The sequence below is a fragment of the Scyliorhinus torazame genome, chromosome 9 (assembly GCF_047496885.1).
Source record: "Scyliorhinus torazame isolate Kashiwa2021f chromosome 9, sScyTor2.1, whole genome shotgun sequence".
NCBI lineage: Eukaryota > Metazoa > Chordata > Chondrichthyes > Carcharhiniformes > Scyliorhinidae > Scyliorhinus > Scyliorhinus torazame.
The window spans coordinates 38,492,940-38,514,012 of record NC_092715.1 but is presented as its reverse complement, the minus strand read 5'-3'; the positions used below and the strand labels follow the sequence as shown (position 1 = coordinate 38,514,012).

At 44.9% G+C, this 21,073-nt stretch overlaps 1 protein-coding gene across 2 annotated transcripts in view; it reads left to right on the top strand.

The window, feature by feature from the left end:
* Window positions 1-21,073, top strand: part of spata4 (spermatogenesis associated 4) — a 49,740-nt gene that overhangs the window by 8,822 nt on the left and 19,845 nt on the right. Inside the window, exons 2-6 of one of the 2 annotated variants that reach the window (XM_072515788.1) lie at window positions 253-382; window positions 3,806-3,924; window positions 4,681-4,901; window positions 7,160-7,273; window positions 8,697-9,062. In XM_072515788.1, the coding sequence (XP_072371889.1) occupies window positions 253-382; window positions 3,806-3,924; window positions 4,681-4,901; window positions 7,160-7,273; window positions 8,697-8,818 (706 nt within the window). In that variant the 3' untranslated portion in view covers window positions 8,819-9,062. Of the gene's footprint in view, window positions 1-252; window positions 383-3,805; window positions 3,925-4,680; window positions 4,902-7,159; window positions 7,274-8,696; window positions 9,063-21,073 lie in introns of those variants that run through there. The other variant, XM_072515789.1, reaches the window with a different exon arrangement.

Genomic DNA, 21,073 nt, shown 5'->3' with positions numbered 1-21,073 from the left:
AGCCTACTTGTGACAATAAGCGATTTTCATTTCATATTTCTGCTGTTTTGTCATGGCTTCAATGCATAGAGGCTGGAATATTCCGCACCTGCACTCTGGAATTGTCTGTCCAACAGGCGAATGCGCAGAAAGGCACAGGCTGATAAGCACAGCAACCGAGAGCCTGTTATAAATATGGAATTAGGGAACATGTAAGAAAATAATGTTCTTCATTGCCCTGCCAGAAATTGTCTTGTCTGTTGTATTTCACAGAGCCTTTTGTAATGGTTATCTTGTGGCTGAAATCTTCTCCTGGTACTATCCTCAAGATGTTGACATTAAAGTTTTCAACAATGGAGGCTCATTCCCTTCCAAGCTGAAGAACTGGTCACAACTCGAGCACGTGAGTACATGCTCTTGAGAGATTGTTTTGAGTGACTTTGCATCAAGTTAAGCAATGCCGCCTGTGTGTACATTGTATTCCTTTTGCAGAGTTAATGCAAGGGGTGTATAATGTATTTGTATTATCTACTCTGGTTAGCACTTAGATCAACCCCATAAACCTGTTCACAACAACAACAGTTGCACCTGAGTTGAGATACAGTTCAAAGAATTGGGCCTGGATTCTCTAATTCTGGGGCTATGTCCTCATGCCGGCGTGGGAATGGTGGTGTTTTACACCAGAAAAACTGGCACAAAATGGCCACCGATTCCCTGGTTTGCTGGGTGAAGTGTTGGGTGGTCTGCCACACAGATGAACCAACACAGTTGTGAATGGTACAAAGCAGTTTTATTTCAGACAACTATTTACATTGGTGAACTGTTCACTGAGGTTCGATCATGACCTTTGATTCTGTGGACCTATTCCTAATTCTGTCTTGTGGTGGCACTCAGCACATGGTGGATGTCTGAGTGGCCTGCAATGAGCTCTGTGCCCTGAGCCGTCTCCTGCTCGAGTGCCCAGGAAGTGTTGTGTTCCCTGTTTTGTACTGTGTATGCTCTTGCCTGTGATTGGCTGTCGTGCTGTGTGTGTTGATTGGTCCGTTGATCATCAGTATGTATGTATGTGCTATGATGTGTGCCTGAATATCATGACACTGGGGGCTAGCAGGCCGGCAGCATAGAGCACCCACTAGCTGCTGATACGCCCCAATAGAACTGCTGGGTCAGTGGCCGCGCATATGCAAGGCAGAGGCCTGCAGCGGTCGCGCCGTGCTACATGGCGGAGACCGCTCGCGGACCCGGGCCGCGAAAAAGCATTGGAAAGGGTGCAGAGGAGATTTACCAGAATGTTGCCTGATATGGAGGGAAGATCTTATGAGGAAAGGCTGAGGGACTAGAGGCTGTTTTCGTTAGAGAGAAGAAGGTTAAGAGGTGACTTAATTGAGGCATACAAGATGATCAGAGGATTCGATAGAGTGGACAGTGAGAGCCTTTTTCCTCGAATGGTGATGTCTAACACGAGGGGACATAACTTTAAATTGAGGGGAGATAGATATAGGACAGATGTCAGAGGTAGGTTCTTTACTCAGAGAGTAGTAAGGGCGTGGAATGCCCTGCCTGCAACAGTAGTGGACTCACCAACACTAAGGGCATTCAAATGGTCATTGGATAGACATATGGACGATAAGGGAATCGTGTAGATGGGCTTTAGAGTGGTTTCACAGGTCGGCGCAACATCGAGGGCCGAAGGGGCTGTACTGCGCTGTAATGTTCTAATGTTCTATAGTCCACCCCACAGCCTGCGGATCGGCCCTCCCCTGACTGTGGCGGCGCTGGACTCAGTCCGCAGCCAACAGGCCGAGTTCCTGATGGATGAGACCATACGTGTCCCCACGTCGGGAACTCGGAATTGTCATTGGATTAGTGATCTGGAGACTCAGGGTAATTTCTCATGGAAAGTGGTGAAATTTTCTGTAAAACTCTATGACTGTACAATAAAAATCTAGAATGAAAAGCCTAATGATGACCAGGAAACCATTGTTGATTGTCATAAACACCCACCTGGTTCATTAATGTCCCTTTTGGGTTGGAAATCTGCCGTTCCTATTTGCTCTGGCCTGCATGTTACTCGGGACCCACAGAAATGTAGTTGACTCTTAAATAACCTCTGAAATAGCCTCGCAAATCAATCATTTAAAGGACAGTTAGGGATGGGCAATAAATGCTGGCCCAGCAGTAGACACCCACATCCCATTAAATAATAAATAAAAAAAGAACAGTTTAATACAAAAGATTTTTTCAGGTGCAGGCTACAATCAGTGTTCGTTATTTAGAGCAAGTGAAATCTTTAGAATTTTAAATTCCAGACCGTTTAAGCAGGACCTGTTTTTTTTAACAGGCTTGTTCTTTATCCACAAAACAGCCTTTGTTAATCTTTTATGAATGTAATCTCCAAGCAGCGAGGCTGTTTTAACCAGTATTTACTACAGAAATGCAGTGACAGGCAGTTTTTACTTTGAAATAACATAAATTAGACATGTCTGCAAAAGTAGACCCTTTTACTTTCAAACGTTAAGAGTAATATATGTATAAAATGTTTGGAGAAAGCACGTTACTCTGATAGAATGAGGCCATACCACTGAGGCAAGACAGCAGGAGCATTCCAACAGCAGCCCACAAATGGGTCAGAGTCTGCACGTTCTCCCCGTGTCTACGTGGGTTTCCTCCGGGTGCTCCGTTTCCTCCCACAAAGTCCCGAAAGACGAGCTTGTTAGATAATTTGGACATTATGAATTCTCCCTCAGTGTACCTGAACAGGTGTCGAAGTGTGGCGACGAGGAGATTTTCACAGTAACTTCATTTCATTTCATTTCATTTTCATTTCATTTCATTGCAGTGTTAATGTAAGCCTACTTGTGACAATAATAAAGATTATTGTTCAAATTCATTTCTCAACTAACATAATTGAATTTTTTAATGAAGTATCAGAAGGTAGAGAGTGGGGATAAAGGAGTCTTTTTCAGGATGGCAGCCGGTGACTAGTGGTGTACCTCAGGCATCAGTGCTGGGACCACAACTTTTCACAGTATACATTAATGATTTGGAAGAAGGAACTGAAGGCACTGTTGCTAAGTTTGCAGATGATACAAAGATATGCAGAGGGACAGGTAGCAGGGGGCTGCAGAAATACCATTTGGAGAATGGGCAAATAAGTGACAGATAGAATACAATGTGGAATAGTGTGAGGTTATGCACTTTGGTAGGAAGAATGGAGGCATTGACTCTTTTCTAAATGGGAAAAGGCTCAGGAAATCAGAAGCACAAAGGGACTTGGGAGTCCTAGTTCAAGATTCTCTGAGCCTTAACGTCCAGGTTCAGTCAGCAGTTATAAAGGCATATGAAATGTTAACATTCATGTCGAGAGGGCTAGAGGGCAGGGGTGTACTTCTGAGGCTGTATAAGGCTCTGGTCAGACCCCATTTGTAGTATTGTGAGCAGTTTTGGTCCCCGTATCTAAGGAATGATGTGCTGGCCTTGGAAAGGGTCCAGAGGAGGTTCACAAGAATGATCCCCAGAATGAAGAGCTTGCCATATGAAGAGCAATCGAGGACTCTGTCTCTGTACTCATTGGAGTTTAGAAGGATGAGGGGGGAACTTATTGAAACTTACAGGATACTGCGAGGCCTGGATAGAGTGGATGTGGAGAGGATGATTCCACCTGTAGGAAAAACTAAAACCAGAGGGCACAACCTCAGATTGAAGAGACATTCCTTTAAAAATGCATTACCTCGCATTTGTCCGGATTAAACCTCAACAGTTGTGTGGCTTTTGGCAGCACATGTTCTTGACAATTAATTTGTTTTACTGTACTTTCTCTTCCAAGTTTTTTTTCAGGAGAAAGTTGAATATTCCCAAGGAATTAATTTATGCTACAATGCATTCCAAGCCTGGGGGGGCAGAGTATCTGATACAACACATATACACCTTGCTGACAAATAGGCAGTAAGTATTTTCATTCTACATGATATTATAACTTACTAAAGGCATGCTGGCAGTTCACTGGGGATGCTCGAGTGTGAGAAATGTTGTTGCTAATTACTCAGCCCATGATAGCACTGGCTGAATGCAAAATGTCTGCAGGCTGGAGTGCATTGTTATTCATTAAAGTGCAGGTTGGGTAATCTTTGGGGTATATTGGATAAGTATTGCCAGCTTGTTGTGAAAATGGGAACAGGAGGGCTCAGGCTCAATCTCTATTTTCTGCAGAGCAAATTGGGCTGGTCGAGAGAGAGGGGTGAGTTAGGCAGGGTTTTTACTCTTTCCCCTATCCAGTGACTGACTTGATGTTGTACATGTTTGATGCAGTTGCAGCGATCATAGAATCATAGAATTTACAGTGCAGAAGGAGGCCATTCGGTCCATCGAGTCTGCACCGACCCTTGTGAAGAGCACCCTACTTAAACCCACACCTCTACCCTAGCCTCGTAACCTATTAAACCTACCTAACCTTTTTGGACACTAAGGGCAATTTAGCATGGCCAATCAGAATACTTTTCACCCTCTATCCCAAATGGTGAAAGAGGAACAGAAGGTGAGTTTGAATTTAAAATTGTGCTTATGAGGAAAATGTAATTTTCCTATTTCCAACATTGATTGATTAGGGTAAGACCATGAAAAGGTCTTTTGACCCCAAAAAACACTTCTTCACTTTCCTGCTATCTCACCATGTCCTAACAACATAATTCCATTTACGTTTAGAGCAAAACTCATCCTTGATGATGAAATGAACTTTATGGACGATAGTTACCAGTTAAAGTTGCCTTTGATTGCCCGGGCAACTGCCACCAATGCTATTCGAGCCAACCTGAGATTAACTGAGCTGTTGGAAGATCCTGATATCTATACAATCAACCAGAAAGCTCTGGCAATTATCAACATGCATGTGCGACAAAGGCAACTCGCAAGACTGGAACACCCAAGTGAGTAAACACCCAAATATATCCGATTAAATTAATTCAAAATATTTTAAGTGGAAAGTGGTCCAATATGTAATAATAAATAACAGAATTTAATTTCCATAGAGTTTACATCTTAATAGCTTTCTATCCTATCAGTATTTATTCTAACTTGTTTAAAATATTGCAATACAGCATGGGGTTAATCTTGATTTGGTTTAGATTCCCTACGATGCATCATTCAGTTTGCCCTAAGTTGTCAGTGAGAAGTTATTAGTTAGCGCAGGAAGTATTAGAAATAAATCGGTGCACCAGTGTTAAAATGTGGAAAGGTGTATGGTGCAGGAGGCCAGTCAGCTCATCACCTCAAATGGGAAAAGATACGTTAACATTTTTGGGAGACACCCGTAGCCAGAACTGTGCCTCTTTCCTGATACTTAACAATGAAAACTTGCATTTATATAGCGCCTTTAAAGTCATGAAATGTCCAAAAATGCAATTGCAGGAGCATTATCAAACAAAAATAGATGTAGAGCCAAAGAAGGAGATATCACAGTTTGGTTCTGAGGAGCATTTTAAAGGAGGAGAGACTTGTGGTTAGGTTTAGGGAGAAAATTCTAGAGTATGATACCTAGGAAATTTAGAAACCTGCTCATATTTCTGATTTCCAACATTTCCATTTCTTTCTATCTTAATTCAGTAATTGAGCCCGACTGAAGTTATTTTGCAATCTTCTGTAAGTCAAACTGATTTAAGTAGGTGGATTGGCCATGATAAATTGCCCTTAGTGTTGGGTGGGGTTACTGGGTTATGGGGGATAGGGTGGAGGTGTTGACCTTGGGTAGGGTGCTCTTTCCAAGAGCCGGTGCAGACTCAATGGGCCGAATGGCCTCCTTCTGCACTGTAAATTCTATGAATTACGTTCAGTCAAAATGAAGTCACAGGTCAAGTTGCTATCTTGTATATTGTTTATCTCTTACTACCTACATGTCCATCATTAAAACCAAGATAGGAAGATATGGTTTGCAATTAAATGTCTAAGTGCCAAAAATGCAAGCTTTAGAAACCTTGCATTAGCAGAAGAATGTTTATAACGATCACATGTGATTGCTTTGAATGCTACTTTAGCAGAGAATTTACTCATTTAGAATTACTGGATCATCGCCAATTAATTAATCACTAGCAGACGGTAGCGTTCTAATCTTTGTACAATGCAATTGCTCAGTATAGGTTCTGATGCTGTTTGAAGCATACTGCATTAAGTAAAAATTGTGGGCCTTCTTTTTATGCTTGAACAATGATGTCAAACACAAGTGATTTAGTTCAGCGCTACTTATAGATGGTTTTTAATGATAAAATAAATCAGCAAATATTTTTTCATAAAGTCTACGTCCTGGTTTTGTCAAGATTCGGAGGCTAAGCCCGGGACTTTAAACCTCTCCAAGCCTTGACACATCACTGAGTTCCTTGCACAGGCTCCCCACATGGTCTGATCCCATCTCTTGTTAAAATCAGGGCCAATGTGAGAACATTGAGGTTTCCTGTGTGCTGACATATTGATAAGTTGGTCACTGTGACCCAGTGGGTCAGTACATAAGAACATAAGAACTAGGAACAGGAGTAGGCCATCTGGCCCCTCGAGCCTGCTCCGCCATTTAATGAGATCATGGCTGATCTTTGTGGACTCAGCTCCACTCTCCGGCCCGTACACCATATCCCCGAATCCCTTTATTCTTTAGAAAGGCATCTATCTTTCTCTTAAAAACGTTTAAAGAAGGAGCCTCAACTGCTCATTCAAGTACAACTGGTTACTTTACTGGATTGTAGATGTTTCACTGGATCTCATTTTCAAACAGTATCATCAGCTACACACTTGAGATGTCACAACAGTAAGATCATTTTCTCCACCCTGCAACCTGACAGATAGCCTGCAGTTTTTATTACTCCTCGTCCTGCACATTCCTATGTGTCAATGTCATAGAATCCAGGATCCGGAGGAATGTTGAGATTGTTTTTCTCTTTTTCTAAACACATGCCACTTTACACTAAACAAACCCTACCGAATTTAAAAAGCGTCGCTTGATTTCTGATTTGGAAGAACAGATGGTTAATTCGGCCAAGATTTTCTTTTGGAGAACGTTACCTTAAATTCCTTTGATTGAGTTATTTCTCCCAAAAATGGCAAAGATTTTAAGCAATATTTCTCAATGTTTGAGAACGCGGTTTACAAATGTTTAGTATATACCTTTATTGATTCAAAGTATCACCTATTTTTTAAAAAGAGCGTTATAATTTAAAACCCACGCTGGGAGAGCGAGCAACAAGACTTCCACTCCCTCAGTACCAGTACGAGTGCTTGTACCCTGACAGTAAAAGAACAGAGACAACTGAATCAAGTAAGGTCAAACTCTCCTTCTATTTCAATCTCAGAAAATCTTTCACTGCTTTCTTACGGCACTAAAACCTTTTCCCTCATTCTTTTGGTATTTTGCGTTATTTTAAATAGACCCCTTGATTCCCTCAATTTTTCCCCCCTGTTTGTTCTGAAGCCATGGTCTTTAGCTGGGTTCAGAACATAGAACATAGAGTGCAGAAGGAGGCCATTCGGCCCATCGATTCTGCACTGACCCACTTAAGCCGTCACTTCCACCCTATCCCCCAAACCCAATAACCCCATCTAACCTTTTTGGTCACTGAAGGCAATTTAGCATGGCCAATCCACCGAACCTGCACGTCTTTGGACTGTGGGAGGAAACCGGAGCACCCGGAGGAAACCCACGCAGATACGGGGAGAACGTGCAGACTCCGCACAGACAGTGACCCAGCAGGTTGTAGGGAACTCCGCTTCCTGGTATTATTCCCGAGTGAACTGAGAGTGTTGGCGTTGGCAGCTTGTTTGACTTGAGAGGGCCATTCAAAGCAAGCCTGACCAAATGTCCATTACAATCCTCACAGTTTCTGCCTTCTCATTGATTTACCTGTTATGTCAGGTAGCAATTTGCAGAATATTCCGTAGGTTTATTCTGGCACCATTAAGGTATGGTTTCTTGGCTGGAATCAGTGATATATGTATCATCGCTATGGTATTTGTGCCCCGTTACTCTCTGAACACCTCTGATTCATCTTTCCTTTGTTTCACTCGTCACCCCCTTCCAGACTTTCTTCAGGCAAGTAATGTTTTATTGAAGGGATTTCTGAATCAGGCAAAGTTATACCCTTAAGGTTTAGAGAAGATTCTGCAACTTGGCATAAAACAGAATGTTTGTATGTGATTTTCAATTGGACACGTTTTTTATAACTCTGCCTCAATGAAGAAAATCTATCCCCTGTAGTTTAAAATTTATTTCCTGCCAGAGTGTTAAACATATGTGCTCACCCTCTTAGCATTAAGAGTTAGTGATCTATATTCATAACCTTTAAATCCAACTACAGCTATTTAGTAACGGTGTGTTATTATTTGGGGGTGCCCCACTACTTTTTCTATTCTCTTTCTGTGGCGGCATGGTAGCACAATGGTTAGCACTGTAGCTTCACAGTGCCAGGGTCCCAGGTTCAATTCCTGCTTGGGTCACTGTCTGTGTGGAGTCTGCACGTTCTCTGCGTGGGTTTCCTCCGGGTGCTCCGGTTTCCTCCCCCACGTTCCGGAAGACGTACTGTTAGGTGAATTGGACATTCTGAATTCTCCCACAGTGTACCTGAACAGGTGCTGGAATGTGGCGATTAGGGGATTTTCACAGTAACTTCACTGCGGTGTAAGCCTACTTGTGACAATAATAAAGATTGTAAAAAGATTATTTATTTTATTCCCTCCTGTTTCAGAATCCACCGCCTCAGAAATCAGGAGTAAGAGCAATGTGCTCTTCAAGGAGATCAATGTAAAACAGGTGGTTAGAGATTCACATTCATTATCTGCAAACCACCAAAGGTGCAACTCTGGATAGTAAAGAGGGTCTGAAATAGAGTTAATGATGGTGATGTTCAGTTCAATAATAAAAATAAACTGCAGTTTTTTAAAAAGATGTATGTTGAGCATATTACTCTGGAATACCATTAACTATATTTTACTCAATTAAATTATGTTACTAATTTGCCTAATGCCTGACATGGCAATGTTACCGTGATTTCAGTGCTTGCTGAAGCTAGATTTTTACAATTATTTTTGAATAAATAAAACTCTTTACAGCATCTGGTGTCTGGCAGTCTTTTAAAAAATGTATTTTAAGTTATTTTGCTCTCTGCTGAACAGCTGGGGTTTTGATTGTGTACTCTGCCAATACACCATCCACCTTCAGTACCCCATCCAAGAAGACAACTTTCATGTTTGAACGCAGACATTGTATATCAATCATCCATTTAAGTATAGGGGCACGATCCTATCCTCGTCCAATACCTTCACATTGAGGATACCCTCCATCGTGTTGTGTGGCACTACCACTGTGCTAAATGGGATAGTATTCAAACAGATCTGGCAACTCCAGACTGGGCATCCCTGAGGTGCTGTGGGCCATCAGCAGCAGCAGAATTGTATTCAACCACAATCTACAACTTCATGACCTGGCATATCCCCCACTCCACCCTTACCACCAAGTCAGGGACCAACCCTGGTTCAATGCAGGCGAGCTTGCCAGGAGCAACACCAGGCATACCGAAAAATGAGATGTCAATCTGGTGAAGCTACAACACAGGCCTACTTTTATGTAAAATAGCACAAGCAGCAATTGACAGACAGAGCTAAGCAATTCCACAACAAACACATTCTGCAGTCCTGTCACATCCAGCCATGAATGGTGGTGGACAATTGAACCACTCACTGGAGGAGAAGGCTCCACAAATATCCCCATCCTCAATAATGGAGGAGCCCAGCACAAATATGCAAAAGACAAGGCTGAGGCTTTTGCAACAATCTTCAGCCAGAAGTAGAGTGGATGATCCATTTCCGTCTCTCCTGGTGGTCCAGCATCACAGATGTCAGTCTTCAGCCAATACGATTCACTCCATATGGTATCAAGAAAGGGCTGAAGGCACTGTATACCGCAAAAGCTGGGGGCCCTGACAATATTCCACCAATAGTACTGAAGACTTGAGCTCCAGAACTCGCCACACCCCTAGCGCAGCTGTTCCATTGGGATCTATCCAGCAATGTGGAAAACTGCCCAGCTGTGTCCTGTACACAAGAAACAGGACAAATGCAACCCAGACAATTACCGTCCTATTAGTTGACTGTCCACCATCAGATGGAAGGAGGCACTAATCGTTCTAGCAAGCGGCACTTACTTAGCAGTAACCTGCTCATGGGCGCTCAGTTTGGGTTCCGCCAGGGTGACTCAGCTGACCTCATTACAGCCATGGTTCAAACGTGGACAAAAGAGCTAAATGCCAGAGGTGATATGAGAGCGACTGCCCTTGACATCAAGGCAGCATTTGACTGAGTATGACATCAAGGAGCCCTAGCTAAACTGGAGTCAATGGGAATCGGAGAAAAGTCTTGGGGCAGCACGGTAGCACAGTTGCTTCACAGTCCCAGGTTTGATTCCCAGCTTAGCTCACGTCTGTGCGGAGTCTGCACATTCTCCTCGTGTCTGCGTGGGTTTCCTCCGGGTGCTCCAGTTTCCTCACAGTCCAAAGATCTACAGGTTAGGTGGATTGGCTATGCTAAATTGCCCTTAGTGTCCCAAAAAAGGGGGATAGTGTGGAGGTGTGGGCTTGGGTAGGGTGCTCTTTCCAAGGGTCAATGCAGACTCGATGGGCCAAATGGCCTCCTGCACTGTAAATTATATGATTCTCCACTGGTTGGAGTCATACCTGGCACAAAGAAAGATGGCTCTGGTGGTTGAAGGTCAATCAATTCATCTCTAGGGCATCACTGCAGGAGTTCCTCAGGGCAGTGTCCTATGCCCAGCCATATTCAGCTGCTTCATCAATGACCTTTCCGTCAGAAGTGGTGATGTTTTCAGATGACTGCATGATGTTCAGCACCATTCGCGACTCTTCAGATAATGAGCAGTCAGCAAGACCTGGACAATATCCAGGGTTGGGCTGACAAGTGGCAAGTTACATTTGCACCACCAAAGTGCCAGACAATGACCATCTCCGACAAGAGGAGATGTAACATCGCCCCTTGACATCCAATGGCATGACCATTGCTGAATCTCCCACAACCAACATCCTGGGTGTTGCCATTGATCAGAAACAAAACTGGAATAGCCATAATAATACTGTGGTTACCAAGGCAGGTCAAAGGCTAGGAATCCTATGGCGAGTAACTCACCTCCTGACCCCGCCAAAGCCTGTCCACCATCTACAAGGCACAAGTCAAGATGGAATATTCTCCACTTGACTGGATGAGTGCAGCTCCAACAACACTCGAGAAGCTCGACACCATCCAGCACAAAAGCAGCCCGCTTGATTGCTCCCCCTTCCACAAACATTCAAACCCTCCGCCACTAACGAACTTTGGCAGCCGTGTGTACCATCTACAAGATGCAGTAATTCGCCAAAGTTCCTTAGACAGCATCTTCCAAACCCATGACCGCTACCATCTAGAAGGACAAGAGCAGCAGATACCCGGAACCCCCACCACTTGGATGTTCCCTTCCAAGTTAAGACGAGCAAGGAGGGGACATGAGAAGTATTTGGCAGGAAGGATCAAGGAAAACCCAAAAGCTTTCTATAGGTATGTCAGGAATAAGCGAATGACTAGGGAAAGAGTAGGACCAGTCAAGGACAGGGATGGGAAATTGTGTGTGGAGTCTGAAGAGATAGGCGAGATACCAAATGAATATTTTTCGTCAGTATTCACTCAGGAAAAAGATAATGTTGTGGAGGAGAATGCTGAGCCCCAGGCTAATAGAATAGATGGCATTGAGGTACGTAGGGAAGAGGTGTTGGCAATTCTGGACAGGCTTAAAATAGATAAGTCCCCGGGACCTGATGGGATTTATGATAGGATTCTCTTGGAGGCCAGGGAAGAGATTGCTGGACCTTTGGCTTTGATTTTTATGTCATCATTGGCTACAGGAATAGTGCCAGAGGACTGGAGGACAGCAAATGTGGTCCCTTTGTTCAAAAAGGGGAGCAGAGACAACCCCGGCAACTATAGACCGGTGAGCCTCACGTCTGTAGTGGGTAAAGTCTTGGAGGGGATGAGAAGAGACAAGATTTATAATCATCTAGATAGGAATAATATGATCAGGGATAGTCAGCATGGCTTTGTGAAGGGTAGGTCATGCCTCACAAACCTTATTGAGTTCTTTGAGAAGGTGACTGAACAGGTAGATGAGGGTAGAGCAGTTGATGTGGTGTATATGGATTTCAGCAAAGCGTTTGATAAGGTTCCCCACGGTAGGCTATTGCAGAAAATACGGAGGCTGGGGATTGAGGGTGATTTAGAGATGTGGATCAGAAATTGGCTAGCTGAAAGAAGACAGAGGGTGGTGGTTGATGGGAAATGTTCAGAATGGAGTACAGTCACAAGTGGAGTACCACAAGGATCTGTTCTGGGGCCGTTGCTGTTTGTCATTTTTATCAATGACCTAGAGGAAGGCGCAGAAGGGTGGGTGAGTAAATTTGCAGACGATACTAAAGTCGGTGGTGTTGTCGATAGTGTGGAAGGATGTAGCAGGTTACAGAGGGATATAGATAAGCTGCAGAGCTGGGCTGAGAGGTGGCAAATGGAGTTTAATGTAGAGAAGTGTGAGGTGATTCACTTTGGAAGGAATAACAGGAATGAGGAATATTTGGCTAATGGTAAAGTTCTTGAAAGTGTGGATGAGCAGAGGGATCTAGGTGTCCATGTACATAGATCCCTGAAAGTTGCCACCCAGGTTGATAGGGTTGTGAAGAAGGCCTATGGAGTGTTGGCCTTTATTGGTAGAGGGATTGAGTTCCGGAGTCGGGAGGTCATGTTGCAGCTGTACAGAACTCTGGTACGGCCGCATTTGGAGTATTGCGTACAGTTCTGGTCACCGCATTATAGGAAGGACGTGGAGGCTTTGGAGCGGGTGCAGAGGAGATTTACCAGAATGTTGCCTGGTATGGAGGGAAAATCTTATGAGGAAAGGCTGATGGACTTGAGGTTGTTTTCGTTGGAGAGAAGAAGGTTAAGAGGAGACTTAATAGAGGCATACAAAATGATCAGGGGGTTGGATAGGGTGGACAGTGAGAGCCTTCTCCCGCGGATGGAAATGGCTGGCACGAGGGGACATAACTTTAAACTGAGGGGTAATAGATATAGGACAGAGGTCAGAGGTAGGTTCTTTACGCAAAGAGTAGTGAGGCCGTGGAATGCCCTACCTGCTACAGTAGTGAACTCGCCAACATTGAGGGCATTTAAAAGTTTATTGGATAAACATATGGATGATAATGGTATAGTGTAGGTTAGATGGCTTTTGTTTCAGTGCAACATCGTGGGCCGAAGGGCCTGTACTGCGCTGTATTGTTCTATGTTCTATGTTCTATGTAAGTGACTCACCACCCTGACTTGGAACTGTATCGCCGTACCTTCACTGTCGCTGGGGCAAAATCCTGGAACTCCCTCCTAACAGCACAGTAGGTGTACCTACACCGCTGGGACTACAGCAGTTCAAGAAGGCAACTCACCACCACCTTCTGAAGAGCAACTAGGGATGGGCAATAAGTGCTGCCCTACCCAGCGATGCCCACATACCGTAAATTAATTTGAAAAAAATCTACATATCCAATTCTGCACGCATCCCAATAAGGTCATAGGTTAATGACAGAGAGACATAAGAATATTGTACTTCAGAAGCAGCTAATGGGTGTGTGGGGAGCCAGTCAATGGGTGTGTAACTACTCGGGATCTACTGGCCTTACCAGGGAGGCTGCAGCCAGGTGCCGATACGTACTGGTCCACAAGAATGTGGACCATGCAAAACAAAACCCAGGGGAGCAGGGAGTCTCCTGGGCCTTTGGAGGCCCCTGGGTGGACAGGAGTAGTGCAGGGTGGCTCCCTGGCCCTCCCCCTCGAATGTGGGCACCTTGGCACTGGCACTGCCAAGCTGGCAGGAGCACTGCCAGGGTGGGTGGCAGTGCAAGGTTACCCAGGTGCCAGGGTGGCACTGCCAAGGGTCAGGGTCCGAGGAGAGTCATGCCCATGACAGGAGGGTGGAAGGGAGGGGAGGTTTAAAGGGTGGGGTGTGTGCAGGGCAGGTAAGTTGGGGCCTCTGGGAGGTGATGGTTGGTGGTCCTGGAAAGTAGGGGATGAAAGGTGGGGGAGGGGGCTGCTGAAGAGGGGGAACCCCAGGGACACCATAGCAGAGTGTCCTCACTTGGGGGGTGTGGGGTAGTGTCCATGTGTGTGGGGGCGGTGACATTGCCCATGAGTGTGGGGTGTGGGGGACCCACAGCTCACTCAGAGATAGGGGCACCCTTTCAAAGTGGTGGACTGATTTCTGAGTTCAGCTCCCAGCGCTGAAAATAATTCATAGTCTGGGCTAAACCGGTGTGAATCTCCCCAGGGCCCAAAAAGGTGACTAAGTGACATTAGATAGCGCCAGGGAACTCACTGGCAGAGCTGGTGAGAAACCCACCACAAATGAACTTAGAAAGTTTCCATTGAATTCCGCCCATTGTCTCTCCTTATCCCTTCTGCCAAAATGTATCACCTCGCACTTCTTTGTATTAAATCCCATTTGTCACTTGGTTGCCCTTTCTCCTCGCTGCCGTGTGTGGTACGACCTATAGGCAAGGGAATCTATGTGTGGAGCCAGAGGAAATGGGCGAGGTACTAAATGAATACTTTGCATCAGTATTCACCAAAGAGAAGAAATTGGTAGATGTTGAGTCTGGAGAAGGGTGTGTAGATATCCTGGGTCACATTGAGATCCAAAAAGACGAGGTGTTGGGTGTCTTAAAAAATATTAAGGTAGATAAGTCCCCAGGGCCTGATGGGATCTACCCCAGAATACTGAAGGAGGCTGGAGAGGAAATTGCTGAGGCCTTGACAGAAATCTTTGGATCCTCGCTGTCTTCAGGGGATGTCCCGGAGGACTGGAGAATAGCCAATGTTGTTCCTCTGTTTAAGAAGGGTAGCAAGGATAATCCCGGAAACTACAGGCCGGTGAGCCTTACTTCAGTGGTAGGGAAATTACTGGATAGAATTCTCCGAGACAGGATCTACTCCCATTTGGAAGAAAATGGACGTATTAGTGAGAGGCAGCACGGTTTTGTGAAGGGAAGGTCCTGTCTCACTAACTTGATAGAGTTTATCGAGGAGGTCACTAAGATGATTGATGCAGGTAGGGCAGTGGATGTTGTCTATATGGACTTCAGTAAGGCCTTTGACAAGGTCCCTCATGGTAGACTAGTACAAAAGGTGAAGTCACACGGGATCAGGGGTGAGCTGGCAAGGTGGATACAGAACTGGCTAGGTCATAGAAGGCAGAGAGTAGCAATGGAAGGATGCTTTTCTAATTGGACGGCTGTGACCAGTGGTGTTCCACAGGGATCAGTGCTGGGACCTTTGCTCTTTGTAGTATATATGAATGATTTGGAGGAAAATGTAACTGGTCTGATTAGTAAGTTTGCAGACGACACAAAGGTTGGTGGAATTGCAGATAGCGATGAGGACTGTCGGAGGATACAGCAGGATTTAGATTGTTTGGAGACTTGGGCAGAGAGATGGCAGATGGAGTTTAATCCGGACAAATGTGAGGTAATGCATTTTGGAAGGTCTAATGCAGGTAGGGAATATACAGTGAATGGTAGAACCCTCAAGAGTATTGAAAGTCAAAGGGATCTAGGAGTACAGGTCCACAGGTCATTGAAAGGGGCAACACAGTTGGAGAAGGTAGTCAAGAAGGCATACGGCATGCTTGCCTTCATTGGCCGGGGCATTGAGTATAAGAATTGGCAAGTCATGTTGCAGCTGTATAGAATCTTAGTTAGGCCACACTTGGAGTATAGTGTTCAATTCTGGTCGCCACACTACCAGAAGGATGTGGAGGCTTTAGAGAGGGTGCAGAAGAGATTTACCAGAATGTTGCCTGGTATGGAGGGCATTAGCTATGAGGAGCGGATGAATAAACTCGCTTTGTTCTCACTGGAACGAAGGAGGTTGAGGGGAGACCTGATAGAGGTATACAAAATTATGAGGGGCATAGACAGAGTGGATAGTCAGAGGCTTTTTCCCAGGGTAGAGGGGTCAATTACTAGGGGGCATAGGTTTAAGGTGAGAGGGGCAAGGTTTAGAGTAGATGTACGAGGCAAGTTTTTTCCGCAGAGGGTAGTGGGTGCCTGGAACTCGCTACCGGAGGAGGTGGTGGAAGCAGGGACGATAGTGACATTTAAGGGGCATCTTGACAAATACATGAATAGGATGGGAATAGAGGGATACGGACCCAGGAAGTGTGGAAGATTGTAGTTTAGTCGGGCAGCATGGTCGGCACGGGCTTGGAGGGCCGAAGGGCCTGTTCCTGTGCTGTACATTTCTTTGTTCTTTGTTCTTTGTTCTACCTTAATTGCCACTTCTCTGCTGGTGAGTGAAAAAGAAACAAATGTGAGGAATTCTTTTGCTCTCATTACAATATTTACTCTAGCCCCATGTTTATTTTCACTGGGTGTGTGTTTTTATGCATCAGATCTCAAGCTACTTGGGCTCGTATTTTGCAGTAAGTGGGGAGGTGGCGGTGCTTTCTGCTGACTGCACCAAGAGATGTGAATGGACTGAATTCCTTGGCTGCAGCATCATCCACTGATGGAAGGAGCAGCGAGAGCAATCCTGGTGTGAAGACTTTTAAAAACTTAAAAATGCTTTAAAAAAAACTTCTATAAGCGCCACAAATTTTGACTGCTCCGGGATGAATTTTGGGCAAACTGCCTTGGTTTTCAACAGAAGCGGCAAATCCAGAGTGAACCTTAGAACTTGAAATACTTAAAACTATCAGAGAAAAGAGCGAAACAGTGTTTCCATAAAATAAATTCAGAACCCCATCTCAACCTCAAGAATCTCTCTTCCACTCCGAGTCTGGAACTGCTCTGAATATTTATGGAGTCATTGAGGAGAGGTTTCTTACTCCTCCGCTCTACAAACATGCATAGAGAAAGGGGTCTGGATTCTCTGTCCCACCTCGCCAGATTTCTGGTTCAGCACACCGGTGGGACGCTCCCTTTCACCAGCTGGTCAATGGGGTTTCCAATTGTGGGGTAACCCCACGTCGCCAGGAAACCCCCGGGCTGCCAGCAAAACGGAGCATCCCGACGGTGGAGAATCCAGTCCAGGGTATGCAGAAACTAGAACAACGAACAATGAAAATTACAGCACAGGAACAGGCCCTTCGGCCCTCCCAGCCTGCGCCGATCCAGATCATTTACCTCAACCTGTCATCTATTTTTCAAGGATCTACTTCCCTCTGTTCCCCGCCCGTTTATATATCTGTCTAGATGCATCTTAAATGATGCTATTGTGCCCGCCTCTACCACCTCCGCTGGCAAAGCATTCCAGGCACCCACCACCCTCTGCGTAAAAAAAATTTCCACGCACATATCCCTTAAACTTTCCCCCTCTCACCATGAAATCGTGACCCCTTGTAATTGACACCCCCACTCTTGGAAAAAGCTTGTTGCTATCCACCCTGTCCATACCTCTCATAATTTTGTAGACCTCAAACAGGTCCCCCCTCAACCTCCGTCTTTCCAACGAAAACAATCCTAATCTACTCAACCTTTCGTCATAGCGAGCACCCTCCATACCAGGCAACATCCTGGTGAACCTCCTCTGCACCCTCTCTAAAGCATCCATATCCTTCTGATAATATGGCGACCAGAACTGCATGCAGTATTCCAAATGTGGCCTAACCAAAGTCCTATACAACTGTAACATGACCTGCCGACTCTTGTACTCAATACCCCGTCCGATGAAGGCAAGCATGCTGTATGCCTTCTTGACCACTCTATCGACCTGCGTTGCCATCTTCAGGGTACAATGGACCTGAACTCCCAGATCTCTCTGTACATCAATTTTCCCCAGGACTCTTCCATTGACCGTATAGTCTTCTCTTGAATTAGATCTTCCAAAATGCATCACCTCGCATTTGCCTGGATTGAACGCCATCTGCCATTTCTCTGCCCAACTCTCCAATCTATTTATATTTTGCTGTATTCTCTGACAGTCCTCCTCACTATCTGCAACTCCACCAATCTTAGTATCTGGTTTAGCTCACTGGGCTAAATCACTGGCTTTTAAAGCAGAGCAAGGCAGGGCAGCAGCACGGTTCAATTCCCGTACCAGCCTCCCCGAACAGGCGCCGGAATATAAGAACAAGAACTAGGAGCAGGAGTAGGCCATCTGGCCCCTCGAGCCTGCTCCACCATTCAATGAGATCATGGCTGATCTTTTGTGGACTCAGCTCCACTTTCCGGCCTGAACACCATAACCCTTAATCCCTTTATTCTTCAAAAAACTATCTATCTTTATCTTAAAAACATTTAATGAAGGAGCCTCTACTGCTTCACTGGGCAAGGAATTCCATAGATTCACAACCCTTTGGGTGAAGAAGTTCCTCCTAAACTCAGTCCTAAATCTACTTCCCCTTATTTTGAGGCTATGCCCCCTAGTTCTGCTTTCACCCGCCAGTGGAAACAACCTGCCCGCAACTATCCTATCGATTCCCTTCATAATTTTATATGTTTCTATAAGATCCCCCCCTCATCCTTCTAAATTCCAACGAGTACAGTCCCAGTCTACTCAACCTCTCCTCGTAATCCAACCCCTTCAGCTCTGGGATTAACCTAGTGAATCTCCTCTGCACACCCTCCAGTGCCAGTACGTCCTTTCTCAAGTAAGGAGACCAAAACTGAACACAATACTCCAGGTGTGGCCTCACTAACACCTTATACAATTGCAGCATAACCTCCCTAGTCTTAAACTCCATCCCTCTAGCAATGAAGGACAAAATTCCATTTGCCTTCTTAATCACCTGTTGCACCTGAAAACCAACTTTCTGCGACTCATGCACGAGCACACCCAGGTCTCTCTGCACAGCAGCATGTTTTAATATTTTATCATTTAAATAATAATCCCTTTTGCCGTTATTCTTACCAAAATGGATAACCTCACATTTGTCAAAATTGTATTCCATCTGCCAGACCCTAGCCCATTCACTTAGCCTGTCCAAATCCCTCTGCAGACTTCCAGTATCCTCTGCACTTTTTGCTTTACCACTTATCTTAGTGTCGTCTGCAAACTTGGACACATTGCCCTTGGTCCCCAACTCCAAATCATCGATGTAAATTGTGAACAGTTGTGGGCCCAACACTGATCCCTGAGGGACACCACTAGCTACTGATTGCCAACCAGAGAAACACCCATTAATCCCCACTCTTTGCTTTCTATTAATTAACCAATCCTCTATCCATGCTCCTACTTTCCCCTTAATGCCATGCATCTTTATCTTATGCAACAACCTTTTGTGTGGCACCTTGTCAAAGGCGACTAGGGGCTTTTCACAGTAACTTCATTGAAGCCTACTTGTGACAATAAGCGATTTTCATTTCATTTCATTTCATCATCTGCAAACTTGCTAATCAGGCCACCTATACCTTCGTCCAGATCATTTATGTATATCACAAACAACAGTGGTCCGAGCACGGATCCCTTGTGGAACACCACCAGTCACCTTTCTCCATTTTGAGACACTCCCTTCCACCACTACTCTCTGTCTCCTGTTGCCCAGCCAGTTCTTTATCCATCTAGCTAGTACACCCTGAAACCCATACTTCACTTTTTCCACCAACCTTCCATGGGAAACCTTATCAAACGCCTTACTGAAGTCCATGTATATGACATCTACAGCCCTCCCTCATCAATTAACGTTGTCACTTCCTCAAATTCTATTAGGTTTGCAAGACATGACCTTCCCTGCACGAAACCATGCTGCCTACCACTGATAAGTCTATTTCCTTCCAAATGTGAATAGATCCTATCCCTCAGTATCTTCTCCAACAGTTTGCCTACCACTGACGTCAAGCTCACAGGTATATAATTCCCTGGATTATCCCTGCTACCCTTCTTAAACAAAGGGACAGCATTAGCAATTCTCCAGTCCTCTGGGACCTCACCCGTGCTCAAGGATGCTGCAAAGATATCTGTTAAGGCCCCAGCTATTTCTTCCCTCGCTTCCCTCAGTAACCTGGGATAGATCCCATCCGGACCTGAGGACTTGTCCATCCTAATGCCTTTTAGAATACCCAAAACTTCCCCCTTCCTTATGCCGACTTGACCTAGAGTATTTAAACATCCATCCTTAGCCTCAACATCCGTCATGTCCCTCTCCTTGGTGAATACCGATGCAAAGTACTCATTAAGAATCGCACCCATTTCCTCTAACTCCACGCATAAATTCCCTATTTTGTCTTTGAGTGGGCCAATCCTTTCTCTAGTTACCCTCTTGCTCCTTGTATACGAATAAAAGGCTTTGGGATTTTCCTTAACCCTGTTAGCCAAAGATATTTCACGACCCCTTTTAGCCCTCTTTATTGCGCGTTTGAGATTTGTCCTACTTTCCCGATATTCCTCCAAAGCTTCATCCGATTTAAGTCGCCGAGACCTTATGTATGCTTCCTTTTTCATCTTAGCTAGTCTCACAATTCCACCCCTCATCCATGGTTCCCTAATCTTGCCATTTCTATCCCTCATTTTCACAGGGACATGTCTGTCCTGCACTCTAATCAACCTTTCCTTAAAAGACTCCCACATTTCAAATGTGGATTTACCCTGAAAAGCTGCTCCCAATCCACATTCCCTAGCTCCTGCCGAATTTTGTTATACTTGGCCTTTCCGCAATTTAGCATTCTTTCTTTAGGACCACTCTTGTCTTTGTCCATGAGTATTCTAAAATTTACGGAATTGTGATCGCTATTCACAAAGTAATCACCGACTGAAACTTCAACCACCTGGCCGGGATCATTCCCCAATACCAGGTCCAGTATGGCCCCTTCCCGAGTTGGACTATTTACATACTGCTCTAAAAAACTCTCTTGGATGCTCCTTACAAATTCTGCTCCATCTACGCCTCCAACACTACATGAGTCCCATTCAATGCTGGGGAAGTTAAAATCTCCCATCACGACCACCCTATTGCTCCTACATTTTTCTATAATCTGTCTAGATATTTGTACCTCTACTTCACACTCGCTTTTGGGAGGCCTGTAGTAAAGTCCCAACAATGTTACTGCACCCT